This window comes from Corvus kubaryi, unplaced genomic scaffold (genome assembly GCF_017639235.1).
Source record: "Corvus kubaryi isolate FWS band 111438036 unplaced genomic scaffold, C.kubaryi_AGA036_p1.0 37383, whole genome shotgun sequence".
Classification (NCBI taxonomy): Eukaryota; Metazoa; Chordata; class Aves; order Passeriformes; family Corvidae; genus Corvus; species Corvus kubaryi.
In genome coordinates, this window is record NW_024581125.1 from 3,989,069 (window position 1) to 4,007,540 (window position 18,472).

Sequence of the window (18,472 nt, forward strand, 5' to 3'; positions counted from 1 at the left end):
TCACAGGGCTCCCTAAGCCAGACAGAGACAGTTACTCGTAGCCCCAGCGTCCCTAAGCCCCACAAGACCAGCTGCGAGGAACCTGAATTCCACAGGGCTCTCTAAAGCAGACAGAACCTTTTGCAACAGGCCCTGACCCCCACAGGGCCGGCCGGACACAGCCCCTACACCCCTCAGCGCCGGCTGCAGCAACCTCGGGCCCCGCGCCCGCCCCCGGTGCGGGAAGAGGCGAGCGGCGGCACCGGCACCTTCCGGGGCGGAGCCGGGGCGGGCCGCGGCCGAGCGGAGCCGAGCGGAGCCGAGCGGGACTATGATGGCGCAGCGGGCGCTCCCCAACCCGTACGCGGACTACGACAAGTCCTTGGCCACCGGCTACTTCGACGCGGCCGGGCGGGTGAGCGGGGCTGGGGTGAGGCGGCTGTGGGGAGCTGCCCCGGGCGTGTAGAGCAGAGACCCGTCTGGTTACAAACGCTGTGCCCCGGCTGTGCCCCTGCCGGGTGTGCCCGGTGTACCGATGCCCACCCACCTGCTGGCGTTGCCTTCACGTTTGGTGGGTTTTCTCTCCACAGCTGACCCCCGAATTCACGCAGCGGCTGAATAACAAAATCAGGGAGCTGCTGCAGCAGATGGAGAGGGGCCTCAAGTCCGCCGACCCTCATGACTGCACCGCGTACACGGGCTGGACAGGTAGGGTCGGATCCCAGGAAGCAGGAGCTCCCTGGAGCAGACTTCTAGATCAGGCCGTGGCAGACCATGGGGGGTTGGCCATTGGAATGGTCTCAGTAGATCCACGTCAAGAATGGCACTTCTTCTGCATGTTTTAGTCTATTAGAACAAGGGGATGTCTTTTTCAGGACTCTCCATTTTTGAAGCAGGTTTCAAGCTGCAGAGGGAAGACCACTGTCCTAGGGCAGGATTGTGTCTACTCTTGGTTAACAGTGCTGAACTTACGCAACAGAGAAAGCCATCACTTGCTTGAGAGTAGACATGGGAGCCTTCAAAGGGTCAGGCTCCAAATCCAGCCACGGTGGGGATGATCACAACAAAACCAGTGCTCCATCCAGTGCTCCATGAAGTAGGAAGGTGTACGTGGTAGGTCATTTACCTGCAAGGAGTCCTTGTATCTGGCAGCAGTGAGCTAATGGCCTGAGATAATGTCCATCTTTTCTGTTCAGGCTGAATTTTATCTGATGACCTTGTCTGATTGGCAGATTGCTCCATTCCTGTTCCCCAAGTAGTGCCACTCCACTTAGTGAGCACTAGTTCTGCTCCAGTGCCTGTCGAAAGGAGCAGAAATGCTAATGTGAGTATAACAAAGTGTGGAAGCCTTCCTCACACTAACTTGAGTGCAAAGCTTGCAGGAGCTTGTCTTTGTCCTATTCTGCATTTTCAGCCTGGTTTTCCTTCCTTGGGAATGTGCCCCACCTTTGCCTCCCTGTTTCTACACTGGTGCCAGGGAGGACACACCTTTCTCTGTGCCCCATCTTTAGCTGCTGCTGTGTGCTTTGTCAGCTCTCCTGCCTTCTGCGCTGTGCCAGGCCCTATGGAGAGACCCTAGGATAGTTGAAATTAACTTCATGCTTGCTGCAAGATTCTTTTGCTGCTGCTTCTTTTCTCTTGGCAGTACACTGCAAGCTTAAATGGCAGCTTTCTACAGTACAGTCTGGGTGTGGCTGGCTTGCGTGTGGGTGCTGTGGAACTTAATGCCAACAGTTTGCTTGAGAGAGTGGTGTTCACTAACGTTGCAGCTTGATGACAGCACTGCTAGGAACGTCTGCTTCAAAATTTTAGTAAGGCAGACAGGCACTGAGAGCACTCAAGAGCAGTTCATAAGAAATGCTAGGATGCCAGTATTAAATTCCAGCGTGGGAGATCACTGATTTCATCGGCTGCTGTCTTGGCAGCACTCTGCTCCTGCTGCCGGTGAATTTATACATTTCTGCTGAGTGCTGGCTGATTTCACCTTGGGAGACACATTCTGTTTTCCAGTCTGTGTGACCCTGTGCTGAGGTCCCCTCTGATGAAAAGCACTGCATGGATAAAGGTGGTCTTCAGTCACAATTGCAGAGTCTGCCCCTGGCCAGAAAATTCAGGAGACAAAGCAAGAGGATAGTTGATGTTAGGAGTACTCAAAGTCTTTGGGGAGAAGGAAGACACCTTTCCCCAGAGGCCATGCTCCCCTTCTTAAGCTGGTCCTGAGGTACTTCACGTTGGGAAGTGACTGCAGTTATGAAACAGTGGTTGAGAACTCTGATAGGATTTCAGCTTGTTTTCATTTGGAAGGGAGTTTCTCTAGAGGGATTCTTCTATTTTCCTTCCAGACTCTTCTCTTTTCGTCAGTGGGCACACAGCCTTCTTGCCTTGGCTAATAGGAAAAAATCCATGGACAGATTTCCTGGAGGTCACAGCCAGCATGGTGAAGTTTGCAGATGTTAGACTATAACTTTGTCACCCTACCTTCTTTTCCAATCCTAGCTATATTAATTTATTCAGAGCTCGTTTCCAGAGACAAAATTAATTGGGCCAAGGCAGCAGTTTTTTCCTGTGATTGCTTGTGTAGGAAAGGCTTGTTGAGGATCTCCTCATGTAAATCATTGCCCAGCAGTCTGAAACCAACCCTCACTATCGTGGCCGCTAACAAGAGAGATTTGAAATATGGCTCTCTTGGCACAAACTCTGCATGAAATGTAACATACTTGAGTGTACTACATTACACTCAGTAATATGCAGCATATGCTGGCGTTTTACTTTGGGGCTCGTTTCTTTCCCAACACACTTGAGAGAGCCCTGTTCCCCCAGTGTGTTTGTGCCAAGGAAGCTACGGCTTTTTGGCATGTGAAGTTGGAGCAGAGGGAGGGAAGGAGTTAGATTTTCAGCTCAGAGGCAGTGAAAACACACTTTGGATCAAGATTATCCAGCATATGGCTGAGTGCCCTCAAAACGTATTTGCATCAGCTTGTTACGTTCTCATTTAGTTCCCCACAGAGATCAGGGCCCCATAGGCAGTACCTGGTACGTGCCTGGGTACCAACCAGCCTCAGCTGTTGTGTTCCTCTGGCTTTTCATCAGTTTAGCAAGACAGCTGGAAGAGGTTTTTTCCTAATCTGTTTCACACTGTTGACTGAGGGAAGCTAAACTGCTCTAAGCTAATTCTGAGTCAGAAGCAGTTCAGATCCTGGTAGAAGCTCAGTGACCTCATCCATTTTCAAACAGATTAGCATGAGGATGCTGAGGAGTGCATACGTGCCTGTTGGTGTTTGTGGTAATGCAAAAGGCCTTGCTCTGAAAACTGTCTTGTCTGGGAGCATAGATGATGGAAAGGGAATAATGGAAGGAAATTTATTCCTGTCACCAGCTGACTGCAGAAGCTAGGATGCTCCTGAGTCCAGTGCCTACTGGACTGTTGCATCATTCCAAGGTGATGAGGTGTATAAGAGAGAGATTCACCTTCCTCCACACTATGGTAGTGCATTTGGAATTTGTTTCCCGTGCAAGCATTCCCTTCTCTGGCAATGTCTTAGTCGTGGCTTTCAGCACTGGAGGGCCTCTGAAACAGCCCAGTGAGTCCAGCTGGCCTGCCCCATCCACAGCTTTTGCCTGGCCCATTAGCAAGTAGGGACAAGGAGCAGGGCTGTTTTCCTTTGAAAGGAAAGCCATGTAAGAATGGAATTATGACTGAACCAGTTCAGGAAAACTTCTGGAAAAGCACTTTCCATTCACTTCAGTGCAATATGTTCATTTTAACCTCAGAACCCAGAGAACTTGCATCCCTTTTAGTCTTGTTCAGAAAAATTGAAATCCTCAGCTAATCCCTACAGAACAAGAGAGAGTGAGGCTGCATTTGCTGAGAGATAATAGAGTACCTTGTGTCACTCACATAAACCACATTCCTGCCAAATGCTTGGCGGGTAGTTTTTGTGAAATTTCTGTTCTTGGCAATTGTGTTTGATTGGATGAGGCCCAGAGCAATGGCATGTAAATTTGAGGTTAACCTTCCTTTCAGAAGGTTGGAGCAGATCACCACTGATCCCTGCTAACGTAACCTGTTGTAGGATTTTGTGATGGGGTAAAAAGTTTTACAGAAGAAGCTTTGTTACCCAGGTTTTAAGGCAGGAGAAATGCTTAGGCACCCTGAATAATATCCAGTGTTCCACAGTACACTAGGAAGATAAGCTGCAAACTGGCTCCCCAACCAGTTCTGAACATGGACTTCCAGAGATGTCTCACTGTTGCATGCAGTATGGCTTTGGCATGCATTTAGGAGTGCAAGGTAACATCCCATGTGTCTGCACAAGAAAAGAAGCTAATTATCCTTTGAGCTGGGCAATAAAGCTGGGCCATCCGTGCTCTTTTACCCCATTCCTGAATTAATAAAATTACATCAGCTGTCTCACTAGACACCATCAGGCTTCATCACTGCAGAGATAGGTTTCTGCTTCTTCCCTCTGTGTTTGACATCCTGCTTTGAGGCTGCTGGCTGACTTACTGCTGTGGGTCAATGCAAGATCTCTGGGATCTTTATGACTCTAGATGGTCAGTTTGGAACAAAATATCCTCTTGTGGCAACCTCCTGCCCTTGATAGAAGAAGCACAGCTCAGCTCCTGAGGCAAGGAGGCATGTTCAGAACAGTCTAATGGCGTAACTTGCTTGCAAAGAGAACTGCTGGGAATCCAACGAAGGAGTAAGTCTAAACTTGCAGAGAAGTTGAGGCACAGCTTCTCTTCGATCAACACAATGGTTATATGGATGAGATACTCTTTCTGCCTACTGCAGAGCTTTAGGTCACAAGCAAGACCTTTCCTGGTATTTCCATGGTGCCTGCTCTGTTGAAAGCAGTGGTTGCTGAAGTCAGGGTATCAGCACAAGCCAACTGGTGCAAACAATTCCATTTCTACTATGTACAGCACGTACTACTCTGCCCCACTCAAAAGAAATCTCTAATGCAAAGTAGCCCTCTGCACCTACCGTACAGGAAGGTGAGAGGAGAGAGGTGCTGTTTACTGTCTTTCTGAAGGTGTTGACTAAGCAGGCTTTGTGAGACGTGGCAGAATTGACTTTTGCCTCCTGATTCTCTACAGTGAGCAAACATGTTGGGCATTGACACTCAACCCCAGTGTATTGACTTCCTGCATGCTGGAGGTAGCCGTTTCAGTCATCAGAGCCCTGTTGGTCTGTCAGTAGCACATATTCAATGCAGCCCTGCACCATCAAGGACTCTCTGAGGCATTCCCCATCTCATTTGGCTCTGCAGCAGGGGCAAGAAGCAAAAAACGTGGACATCTAAGAAACTACAGAGAAGATGGTCCAGTAGTAAACAAATCAACAGAACAAAGCCCAGACATCTTTGGGAGTAGCGGGCCACAGGCAGCCACTGTATGGCAGTTCTGCTGAAAACAATCAGAGGTCACAAAAATAGGTCACATTTCCAACTGGAACACTGAACACAGATGTCCAGGGCACACAGAAATGAAGCAGATCCACAGCCTACCTAGCTCCACGTGTCTGGTGATGCTGTGTTTGTATACTACTTAAAGCATGCCAAACAAACAGCCAGCCAGTCAGCAAATCCTACCTGGTCAGTTGGGGTGAGGAGGATATTGGAGAGGGAGAGCTGTGGAAGAGCTTCTGCAGAGCAACACTACCTTAACTGAACCAAGGTCGCCAGGTGGATACTCTTGTGTCTCTAACCTGCACTGCCTCTGAAATACTCTGCCTGCCTCTTGGCACACAGGTTAATGCAGATTATCCCCACCCAGGTGACTGTGTTTTGTATCCCTCTACATACACCTGTCAACATTGTCTCTTCATGCTTGTGCCTGCCCTCCTCTGTTGCCTTCCCTGCTCTGGGGCTCACAGGTGGCAACAGAGTGAGCAGCAAGCTGAAGGCAGCACTGCTTGCACCCTTCTGATCAGTTTGGGAGTAGGAATTCCTTGAGGAATAAATTAAGAAAACTGGCTTTAGATGCAGTTTATAAGACCTTTGGGTTTTAAATAAAAAGGAAAAATTAATTATTTGGGAAAGCAAATTCATCCTTTAGTACAGGTCAGTGGTATTTTGGGGTCTTTCCAAAGATGCTTGGGCCTGGGAGGAACGGGGGTGAGAAATGTTTTAAAAGAGGAGAGGCAAAGAAATCAGAGGAAAACAATGCTGATATTTACTTTCTAAGAATTCAATCCTAGCAGTGGTCTTGGCAGCATAGTTATGTGCATAATTAGGGTGGTGTGATGGTAGTGGGAATAGAAACTACTTTCAGAGCTAAAAGTTGTATATTAAAGCAGGTATGAGTGCAAGTTGTGCTCAGACAGCTATCAGGCTAATAAGAGTCTAGAAGATGTGCTAGGTGCTAAATAAATCAAGGAGAGTCACTTGACATTTTCTAGCTGGAAAAGGAAGGTTCCCCTTTAAAGAAGGGCTTCATTTCCAGATCCTTATAGACCTGAGTGATGGCATTGTACAGCTGAGCTCTCTCTAGAACTGCTAGCACTGAATTGCTTAGAGAGAGGGCAAGGTTATTAGCTGCAGCAGGAAATGGGAATTTTATACATAATATACATGTGGAATTGAATTGTCTGTAGCATGAAGCTTTGGCAATTACCCATGCAAAAAGAGAAAATTATCTAAGTTTGAAATTGTAAGGTAATTTTGCAGCACGCTTCCCCCATTGACCTTAACACATCAGAATCTGCAGAGGCTGGCTCTATTAATTTGGGCTTAATGCAGGACCTGAGTCTTTTTAGAAATTATTACTGGTAAGGGGAGAAATAAGCTCTTCTCAAAGTGATGTAGGCTAGTAGCTTTCTTAGTGCAGGTTTGAGGATGGCTCCCAGATCAGAAGGATGGTTCAAGTGTGGCAGACCTCTCAGGCACAGACTTATTGAGGATTCCTCAGTTACCTACTAAAAGCTTCAAGATCTGAATGAAGACAAGGCAGACAGAGGCAAAGGACAGCAATTGATGTGACTGCTTAGTAGCAGAATTGTTTTTGTAGCTGTCTAGTCCATTGGAAACCTCTAGTGAGGACCATGCAGACTTTTCTAGTATTCCAGGCAGCTCTTTGTGTTTCAGACAAGGGCTGATCTCATGAGTTATGTGCTGCTGAGGAGAATTGGGCAGTCCCTTTTTTCATTTTTCTAGGATGCATCAGTCCTTGCTATAGGGCTTGGGACTTGTTCAACAGCAGGAGATGATGTCCAGGGAACTGTAACAACCTTGCCAGTGCTTCCCAGTGGAAGGGAATTAAAAAAAAATAATAGAAGGAAACAAAAAAAGAGTCAAGTAGGATGTCTGGATGTCTTAAGGGTGCTGTTTCTCAGTGCTGATGGTGTGTGACTTTTTTTTAACAATCCAATCCAAGCTAAGTGACCCAACCCCTTTCCCCCTAAGCGTGGGGAAAAAATAGAGAGGGTGACAACTCAGTTCTGCTCTGTCACAAGTACCATCTGCCCAAAGATGATTTATTTTTCCCCTTCACTGTTGAGCACAGGTGCAGCGTATGGATTTAGGTGGATTTGTCTAGGTCTCATCTTTTGCTCCTTGCTACTAAAATTGTATGTAATTGTATACAATATTTTATGCAATTCTATGCTGTTCTCCAGGCCTTCCTGGGTCAGACCCTGCTGTTGTCTTGACCTGCCATCCACTCACAAGCTGCATCAAGTACAAGGAGATGACAAAGCAGGAAAGGACGCTGTTGGTTATGTCCCTGGATGTGCCTGAGAAGTCTGTCTGTAAGGCTTATGCCCTGGATGAGGGCCAGGGCAGACTTTTAGGTTCGTTGAAGTAACAGAGCAAACCTTTCTAATGCAACCCTTATGTTCCTTCTGCAGGCATTGCTTTGCTGTATTTGCACTTGTATGATGTGTATGGAGACCCGGCCTACCTTCAGGTGGCTCATGAATATGTGAAGAAGAGCCTGAGATGCATGACCAGGCGATCCATCACTTTTCTGTGTGGTGATGCTGGGCCCCTGGCAGTGGCTGCTGTCATCTACCACAAGCTGCAGAACCAGAAGCAGGCAGAAGACTACATCATCCGGTAAAATACTTGGTTATGTCTTTGACCTGGCCTTCCTCTTGCTCACAGAGCTGGTCTGGGCTTGTATGAGGCTCTCTGGCAGAAGTGAATGCATTTTGTTGCAGTCTTGTGTGAGAAGTAATCCAGTAACTTAGCAAGGCAGCAAAAACTTTTCCTGCCCTGGTAAAAGAGGTGGTTTAAGGACAATCACATTTGCATGGCAGCCTGCAGGCTGGGGAGCAAGGATATTGTTCAGCTGGTATTGCAATCTTAAAAATAATTCTGATAAACACAGGAAGAAAAGAGTGCCAAAATTAAAAACAAAACAAAAGAACCCAGAAGGTGGGGTTTGGTGTTTTTTGAGAACATTTTAATTTAGCTTTACAGTCATTTTGATGAAAAGGAAAAATGTGGTGAGATTATTAGATTTAATTTTGGCACTTGCTTCCACTTGCTCTTTATTAGTTGTCTTTGACTTAAACCTAAGATTGACAGCATCCCTTTCAACTGCAGAATGCAGCTGGTTATGATTCATTTATTTCTATTTCCTGCCTTTCCTCGACTGTTTTCACATGCATTTTTGTTGGGTACTTAAGACAAGAAAAGGACAAACAAGCAGTCCTACATCAGCATGTGGCAGAGGAAGGAAAACAGTTAAGGAGATGCAGTTGCAAGCTTTTCTCAATTAAGTGAGATGGGTTTTAAGAAGGTGAGAAGGAGCCCTTTAGAGAGTTTCCGTTCATATGTGATCAGCGCAAAGAAAGACAAAACCCCTGGTGCTTCAAAACCCTGACTGCCCGTAAACAGCCATGGACAAGTGATACATAATAGCAATTAGAAAAAGCCACAGGTGGGAATCAGAGGTGTCTGTATGGTTTGGACACCAACTTCCCACTCCCTTAACTAAGAATAGCTTCTGGTTTATGTGGATACAATCAGTCTGAGGACAGAACTCTCTTCTTTATTCTGGTAATAATCTGTGGGTTAGATTTTGCTTTGATAAAGTGGCAAATCTCACTATGATTAACATATTTGCTAACAAGAAGGGAACTAATCTGTCAAACGGTACTGGCAAACAGACTTATGCATTGAGTTGTGCTCAATGCATAAGCCCCAGGTTGTAAAAACAATCCCTAATTCATGTTTTCTTGCTGAGGTCTCCCCTCCCCATATCCCTCTTGTTCTGCCTATGGTTTGGTGGCAGAATGGAATCTCGTGATTAATTTTGAACTGCCATCTAATGGTATAATAAAGGCAGAACGTTGGAACTTGGTTTCTTCATACATCTGCAAGGAGGAAAACAGAAAAATGTGGCTTTCTCAAATGAACAGTTACACTGTCCTTACTCTGCCACCAATTCCCAGAGCAGTTAGCCTGACTGTGCTCCTTTAAAACAGAGTATTTCTTTGAGAAGTAGTTCCCTTAATCAAAACTCCTAAATGGTTTCTGAGTATGCTGTTTAGTTACAGAACAGTTGCTAAGCTGTGCAGTGCAAGTGCATAGAAAGAGCGCTTCTGTCAGTGCTGTGGAGAAGAAGGACCTCTCTGCATTTTGTCCTCTGTCTTTTAAAGCACCTCATCTTTACAGAGCCAGTGGAGAGAACCCATCAGCCAGGTTTTACTTGCAGTGGTAGAGACAGAAGCTTGCTTTTTCCTAAGTGAGTTCATGACCAAAAAATGTGCTTTTATGCTCTAGAGAGACTAATATTTCAGGGCAGCCTATTTTCCAAGAGCCTGTGAAAATCTGAGCCATGTTCTAGGAGCCCTCTTTTTCCTGTCACCTCCCACCAATTCAGAAGGTCAAAGCTTTGCTTTCAGAGCCAATGGCGTACAAAAATCCCATTTTTCTCTACAGTTGCCTTGATTTCCCCCTGTTCAGAAACTGCCAATTGTTGACAGTTGAGGTAGTAGGCTGATAATGTGAATAGGAGTGGCTCTTCCTTTCAGAGACCTTGATTTACCCCACACACCTGAGAAATGCATTCTGCATGCAATCAGTCTGGCAGCATCCCAGGCATCTCTTTTTGAATGCATGACCACATTTCAAAAACAGCAAAAACTACTGGCAGGCTTCCTCCCCTGATAATTCTGCTTGAAAAGCAGTTAGAGGTAAAGCAGTAATGCACAAAGAACAAGAACAGTAGCTCCAGTTGCTCCAGATTTCCCCACAAAAAGAAGATATCACATCCAGAACTGAGAAAATCCCTACCACTGGTATTACAATTCACGCATCCATCCATTCCTTCTATTTCACCTGACATTCTCAGAGCTGAACAACATCACCAGCCAGCTTCTCTTCTGGCCAGCCTGCTGCTGGGCAGAGTCTATCTGTCCAGACATCTCCTTGGAAACCCTCTTCATCTGCCTTTCTTGGCCTTGGAGGCAGGTGCCATGAGGAGGCAGCAGGCCTTTCCTTTCAGCTCCCGCAGATGAGAGAGGAACCCGTGCCTTGGGTGTAAAGTCTGTCTCTTGGGTTTAGTCTGTGAGAAAGAAACCTCTCCCATGGAGCAGTCCACATGTCAAGTGGTACAAGAGCCAGTCCACCCTGAGACACTGCTCCCTCCTTTCTCCTTCAATATCCCTACTCACTTTGAGTCCAGTTCCAAGGCAAAGTTTCCTGCCATGAGAAGTCACAGCCCAGCATCCTCTCTACTTGAGACATTTGGTTGCTTCTTTACTTTGCAACACATTGTTGCAAAGTCCCTGGAGTCCAGGGAGCAAAGGCTGCCAAGGCACCTTTTCTGTTCTTCACGCTGCTATTAGGAGGAAGCCCAGCACACACAGAGCTTTTCCTGGCTGGTTTCACAGCAGGAAGCAGTCAGGGAACAGTCTTAAAGCCACTTATGCTGGTATTTTAAAAGTGATGGCACTTTTCAGATTGCTGTTTTAGAGGTGAACAGAAAAATAAAGCCAAATCCAGTCACACTGCTGCCTGCTGCCCTGATAGGGAAGGACATCCAGTCTTTCTGGAAGTGTGATGAGAGGTAAAACAGAGGAGAAATTGCATCAAGAGTGAATTGGGCTACAAAGCACCAGTGTGAAGCACTGACAGTCTCTGTTAGCATTATAGGAATATCACCAGCTTTACAATATCATGATAGAAAACTGGCAAAGAAAATACTTGACTGCAGCAGACCTCACTCTGCACCTGGCCTGGTGCCAGCCAAGTTGTCCTCAGACAGCCACAGCACTCCCACTTTGCTAAGCTGTCCTCACTGCTGCTCAGTTCTCCCTAGAGAACATTCCTTCCATGTGCCATGGCAGCTTGATGTTAAACAACATGTGTAGCTCCACCTCTTACTTAGATTTTTAGCTCATGGAGACACCTCTTTCTCACCTGACAGCATAGCCCAGGCTATTTGCAGGCATGGAGAGAAAGGGGCTTTTTTGTCAGGACTTATGAGCATAAGGGGTGAGATTGTTCCACATACCATTAGTACTAGTTTGACTTTCTACTATTCCTTAAGCAGCTAAATTAGAAGGCTAGCCATTTAAATTGAAAGTAGTGATTTTTGGCAGAGTATCTGCCTTGCCAACTACATCACAAGGAGATGATGGTGGGCAGCCTTTCCTGAGCAGTCAACAGCTTTATGCTGACCATTTCTTTCAGCCCAGGTTTCCCCTCAAGTAGCTTTCCAAGCTGGCGCTCTAAAACCGAAGCACGTAGTATGAGTGCACTGTGAACAGCTGAGCAGACTGAAGCAATCAGCCAAACAAAAGGCAGAGAGGAAGGGGTGATTCTGCACCTTGCGCAGCTGGAAGGCTGAGAGCCAGAGCCCGGCCTGACAACTCCCGGGGCACAGACAGCATGAAGGAATGAACCATGGTTTTGAGCTCCAGTCTTAGTGCTTGCTTACATGACTTTGAGTGTCATCTCATCTTCCCCATGTGAATTTTTCATCGTAGTTTGCTCCACCTACACAAAGCTGACCCACGAGTGCCAGATGAACTGCTCTACGGGCGCATGGGCTATCTCTCTGCACTGATATTTGTGAACAAGCACTTTGGAGAGGAAAAGATCCCTCAAAGTCACATTCAGCAGGTACTGTGCTTTTTGCTGATTTGTTATCTGTCTCTTCCCATGCAACTCACCTTTGGGCAGGTAAAAATCAATGCTAGATGTAAGGAACTCTGGCAATAAGGGAGAAATCATGGTATACCTGCTCTTCTTCCAAAGGGACGAAGCACCACATGTCCCCCACTTACCATGTAAATCCATAGGCAGTACTGGACTGGCATACATTTCATTCTACCCTCTGCTTGGGCAGAAAAACAAATCTCATTCTGTGTCCCAATACTCACTGTGCTGTGTCCAAGACAGCAACGTTTCCTTCACCCACATTTGTTCCCATCAACAGGTCTGTGAAGCAGTTGTAGCATCAGGAGAGAGCTTAGCCAAAAAGAGGAACTTCACAGCAAAGAGCCCACTCATGTATGAGTGGTACCAGGAGTACTATGTAGGAGCAGCCCATGGTTTGGCTGGGATTTACTACTATCTCATGCAGGTAAGAAGCATGAGGGGAGAGGCCCTTAGCAGCTGTTTCACATTTCTTTGAACAAGGAACAGCATTTGAATTGGCTCTTGGTAATGCCAAACTGGGAAAGATACCTTGTTTGATGGGCTTACTCTTGTGTTTATCATGCATTTCCAATTGTAAGGGTTTTCTTCAAATCTAAGATTGAATCTCCGACCTTGGAGATCTGCGGAGAAATGTGACCTGTGTTAACCAGCAGTGTCACATACTGGAGGCCTGTGGCTCAGCTGGGTCTGAGTTTCTCCCTCATGTATAAAGTATTCACATTTGTTAGTATCTGCTGGCTGGCTCCCTGCATTTTCTGAGATGGTTACTTGGAGCAGTGTTAGATCATTAGAGTGATTTTTTTTCTCTGACAGAAAAGGAAGGTGAAAGAAATTGAGCTCATAGTAGGAAAGTGGGAAATGCCTTTGTATCCAAAGCAGAACCTGTTTCTAAATGTGAAAGAGGTGGGAGTTTGATAAAGGAACTGAGTTCTGCAGTGCCTGAAGCAGGCAGAGCAAGATAAGAGGCTGGGAGATGCAGTACCCCTTTGTTTTGATGATTTCTCACTATTTTGCACAACTCACTGGATCTCTGTCAATATTCCCTTTTCTGGCTCTGAAAAAAATGAGGATGATAATTCCCCTATGGGGGTCCCTTTGTGCATATATTTACAGTGCTTAAGCACTTAGAAAAATAACAGTAATAAATAACATTGAATTTTTTAAAGAATCGAGAGCACCCATGAGCAACGCAAATTATTTTGGTCTAGAAATAGTCTATAATCTTTTATTAGACATAACTCTCAGAGCAGGTGGAAAAGGAAGCCACCAGGTTTCGAGTATTTGAGCTTTCCTTCAGGACTGTCAAAGTTAAAGTCCATATACAGGATCAGTAGAAGTCCTGTGAATATGACTCTCTTCTGTGGCTCAGAGAGAAAGGGGTGGTTGGTGGTTTTTAAGTAGAAGATTTGGCAAGAGGAGGATGCAATGTGGTTATTGCCCAGGAGCACAGAATAGCTAGCTAGGAGCAGGGGAGACAGCGATGTGCTGTGAGCCCAAATTTGTACCAAGTCCCTGAGCTTGTTCCCAAATGGCTGTTTAAAATAATTTTAAGTGTAAGTCTCCCATAAAATACTGCATGGGCTTTATGCTTCTCTGCTATATGAAGTACAAGGAGCTTGGATCAGCCAAGCATGATGCACAAAAAGCCTTGGGAGAAGCAAGTGAAATATGGAGAGGAGAACATCTTTTATCTCTAATGGTTTTACAGCACAAGTATTGATTTTTAATTTTCCACTTACCAGTCTGGGAACAATGTGATCCTTAGATGAGAGTTCTCATTGCAGTCTGCCATGGGAAATTAGAACTGCACAGATTTCATGTGGGTCAGTGTCATTGCTCCACATGAAGAGAACACTGAAGCCACTGCCTTGCTTCTATCTGAGGCCAGCAGTGAAGTCAGCCTCTTGAAATTACCCAGCACCATCTATAAAGATACAGAATTGCAGCCTGCCAGCTGGGCTGAGATGCTCTAGATGCTAGGAATCATCCTTAATACTGATTTTAGACAGTTATCTCTTTACTTCAGATCTGGGTACTTGAGGCTGTTCCTGCTCATCTTTAGGAAAAGCAGCAGCAAGCTCTCTTGCTTAGAGGACCGGGTGACATGCTAGGGACAGTCTTTGTTTCTGGGATGCAAGGGCAAGACTGGAAATAAGTCCCTGCCAAAAGGCAGAGCAGCTAGGGGCTGAGTGGGTAATGTGAAGTGTGAAAGCCTGAATCAAAGCAATTACTTAATTTACAAGGAGCAAGAGGGAATGTAGACTTTGTTTCCACCTTTTGGGCAGACCTTGGGTCTCTTAAGGACAGACAGAATGGTAATTCTCCCTGATTTAAATGTTTTCTCTCTCTTAGCCTGGCTTTGGAGTGAGCCAAGTAAAGCTGCACAACACAGTCAAGCCCAGTGTGGACTATGTCTGCCAGCTCAAGTTTCCATCTGGGAATTACCCTCCATGTATCGGTGACACCAGAGACCTACTCGTCCACTGGTGCCATGGAGCACCAGGTGTAATCTACATGCTTGTCCAGGCATACAAGGTACCAGAAACCTTGCAAAGATCCTTTAGAGACCCCTAAATGTGAAACTTCCTCTGGAGAAGATGCTGGGAGACCCCCTTGCCTGGAAGTAGGATGGCTTGTTACAGTGAAATCACCCCACAGGAACCACCGACTGATACCGAAATTAGTCTTTTAAAAAAATGTTTCTGAAAATATCCATCAGTTTTGTGGGCTGCCCTGTTGCAGGTGATGGATGGTGACAACTAGTTATGTGTGAAGTAATGGTCTTACATCCCCACCTCATGATATCAAAAATATCCTCCTTAAAAGTAAACAGCAAAGTCACTTCAGCAGGAGACCCAAGCCTCTGCATCCCACAGGGATGCTCTTTGTTTGGAGGATGTTGCCTCAGCAAGGACGACTATTTCTTGTCTCTGCAGGTCTTTGGGGAGCAGCAGTACCTGAATGACGCCCTGCAGTGCGCAGAAGTGATCTGGCAGCACGGGTTACTGAAGAAAGGGTACGGGCTATGCCATGGGACAGCTGGCAATGCTTATGCCTTCCTGGCACTGTACAACCTCACTCAGAACATGAAATACCTCTACAGGGCCTGCAAGGTAAGAGCTTGTGTGGGGCAGTAGAACAGCTTATTCACTTCTGCCTTCTACATCACTGCCTTGGCCTTTGAAACACAATTTCTAGTGGGGCAGACATGCGGCTAGATCTGACCATCTGCACCATAGTCCTTCAGCAGTGCAATCACTGTCTGACAGCCTGTACAGAAGGGATTTCCCTTAGTAGCCTTGCTCTGCCAGGGGTAACGTGAGGACAAGGGATAGTATTTTCTTTTCAAGATTTGCCTTTAACCAAATTTGAACGTTTTTTGTACCTCTTTTCTCAGTTTGCAGAGTGGTGTTTAAGCTATGGCCAACATGGGTGCCGGACTCCAGACACGCCATTCTCTCTCTTTGAAGGTAATCTCGGTCTCTAGCCTTGTGTTTTGCTCCTGGATCTAAGCTGGTACCAAGGAAAACCAAATACACTTTTCACTGGAGTCTTTGCAAAACTCAGTGTAGAGGATGGAAAGGAAACTGTACTCACTGGGGTTTTTTTACCCTTTCCCAGAAGCAGTCTCCCTGTAGCACAGGCTAATGTCTTAGCTGGAGCATCTTGTCCCCTTAGGCTTCCCGCACAGATTTTGCATACAGATCTCAAGGGGAATTCTTTCATGGCTACAGGCCTCCTTTTGGTTATTTGTAGCCTGGCTTCTCAGACAGTCTCTCTTCTGTACATTTTTAAGGATTGAAATCCTTCATGAGTGTTCCAGTTTGATTCTAAAGCTGAGGAACAAATGGGCCTGCTTTTATGGACTTATTGGCTCCTATGGCACTTTGTGCCTCCTGCTAAGGGCTCCCCCCAAATCCACCATCAGCAGGTATGGCTGAAGGAGCTAACCTAAATTTCCCCAAGCTGTTGCAGGCCAAGGGACAACAGCAGTTCCATCAGTGATGACCTTGGGCAGCAGTGTCGCAAGGACCAGAGTTTCACAAAGCTGCCCAGTGTTGAACTTGTGGGTTGGTAAAGCAGAAGGGAGGGAGCTGGAGTGGGGAAAAGACCCATCGTGTTTTCCCACGTGCTTTTCAACATTTGATTAACTTCAAAATGCTTTTCCCCACTGAAGTACCAAAGTTGCTCGGGAAACCTGGGCTCAGACCCGAAAATTATTTAGGACCTTTTCTTCTGTCTTCATCATTCATTCACCCCCTGGAAAAACTGAGAAAAAACTGAGAAAAATGGTGCCCAAAGGGAATTTCTCTGAAGCACAGTGTTTTTTTACCCTCAGGAATGGCTGGAACGATTTACTTTCTTGCTGACCTGCTGGTGCCTACCAAGGCCAAGTTCCCTGCGTTTGAACTCTGAATCCTGCTTGGCAGTTTGCTGCCTGTATCCTTCTGCACTTGGAAACACAGTTCAAGGCTGCTTTCTCCTTTTTCCAGACTCATCGTTGTTCGCCTAACTGAACGTAAATCCATCCTCCTGAGGGCATGCTGAGTTCTCTAACATTTCTAGTTGTCTCATTACATTGTTTCGATTTAAAAGACAGAATGTAGATTTTGCTGGTGTCCCTTAAAAATGCAGGGCTGCAGGTGGGAGCAGGGAGAACTGTACAGAATTTTGTTGGCTACAGAGTTTTGCTATTTCCTGTATCCCATTTCTTGGGAAGAAGTTTTCTGTTGAATGTAACCTGGGCTATTTAACTTCTTTTTGTGCTAACAAATAGTTGCAGGAATTTAGCTGCCTTTTGAAAACAACAGATGGAAAACTGAAACTGTTGCCCTGGAAGTTGTTTACAAGTGTCTTCCTTCTGAGCACCCAGAGAGCAGATGGTTCAGTATCTGGGCTGTGCCACATGAAGCGAATGTGATGGACTGTGGAGTCTTATATATATTTTTAATATCTTATTGCAACTGGCAGAGCTGGAACTGACATGCCAAAGGCTTGTCCTGAGTTTGCACCTATCTGCTCTAAAGGCAAAGGCTATGTATAGCTCTTCTGTGCATTTGTTCCAGTGACAGACAAGTAATCCACTGCCATCTTACATTAAACCTTGCTAGTCTGTTGGTCATCCAATGGCAAACTCCAGTCCAAAAGTGAGCTAAGCATGCTTGCCTTTTGTGGTCTCTTCTGGTTAGCTTTGAGAGTTTGTTTTGCAGTCTTTATTTAAATTTGTGTATTAGGTGGTGCCAGGTGCCCACCAGGAGCAACAAGGGAAAAGAAATGTACGCCACTGAGTTCTGTTAGTGTTTAACTTACTAGCTGTATAGATGTTATTTACATGTTTTCTTTTATAAGCTTTCCCAAACCTGGATAATTTGAATCACTTGTTTGCCATGCTAGTGCTTGTTGTAGTTTGATTTGCAACCACACATCTACACAACTGGAAAATCTGCACTAGGTTAACTGGCTTTGATGTGTCAGGCAGATCAGGTACTTGCAGGGGGTAAATCTGCTTTTCCATCGTTAGCTGATGCTGCACCAATTTGCAGAAATTTGGGACATGTAAAAAACTGTAAACCACTTTCTTAGCACTAAAGAAACACATGAGCTAAACACTGAGCTCAGGGAAGTTTACAGATGCAGCCACACAGCTTTGTGCTGTTTGAGGGTAGCTCCTCAGCCTGCACCCAATGTGGCCACGGGTTTTGATCTTTCAAGGGCTGAGCTGCTGAGTGCCTCAGGCCCCATAAGAGCAGGGGAGAAGTAGCAGGGCAGCACAGCCACACTTGTGGACCAGCAATGGCAAAGCAGGACCACCAAACGTGGCACGGTTACACTCAGACGTATACACGGAGCAGCCGATCCCCAGTGGCATAGGCAGCCCCTCGAGAACCTCCTGGATAGGCAGAGAGTAGAAACCAGCCCTGGAAGGCTGGCTTGTTTCCTCAAAGCCCATGCTTCTGCTGCCCTCATAGGTTTCTGAAAGTCCATCAAAAGACAGCCTGAGTTGCAGAAAATCTCATCTCCTTGAGGCTGGGCATCCCTGTCAGAAGCCTTAGGCTCATGTGGAATCAGCAGCAGGCATCCCCTATCATTCACAGGACCTAAGCAGCACAGGAGAAGCAGAGAGGAGTTGCCTAATCAAACAGTACTTGAAGTTACCTCCCAGCTTGGCTGGTGTGATGGCAGTGCAGGGACACTGCTCTGAGCCCGGGTTTCTCCTGGGCACCACTTCTGTAAAAGAAGATGGTTTGTGCAGCCTGGGTCATGGTGGCGTGAGAGCATAATGTCCCAGGGTTTGTACATTGATCAGGAGAGCATCAGGGCCATGTGTACAACTGCTACGTGGAGCACTTTCTAATAAAAATGCTGAAACAACCAAA

At 46.1% G+C, this 18,472-nt stretch overlaps 1 protein-coding gene across 2 annotated transcripts; it reads left to right on the forward strand.

The window, feature by feature from the left end:
- The first annotated feature begins 248 nt into the window (after positions 1–248).
- LANCL1 (LanC like 1) lies at positions 249–18,472 on the forward strand. 2 transcript variants are annotated; one of them, XM_042035356.1, is made up of 9 exons: positions 249–394; positions 570–687; positions 7,829–8,036; positions 11,921–12,056; positions 12,373–12,519; positions 14,448–14,630; positions 15,032–15,208; positions 15,493–15,565; positions 16,435–18,472. In XM_042035356.1, the coding sequence occupies exons 1-9, from the start codon at positions 311–313 to the stop codon at positions 16,509–16,511; spliced, it is 1,203 nt and encodes a 400-aa protein (XP_041891290.1). In that variant the 5' UTR covers positions 249–310; the 3' UTR covers positions 16,512–18,472. The 2 variants fall into 2 exon arrangements, with proteins under 2 accessions (XP_041891290.1, XP_041891291.1); XM_042035357.1 differs by lacking the exon at positions 12,373–12,519.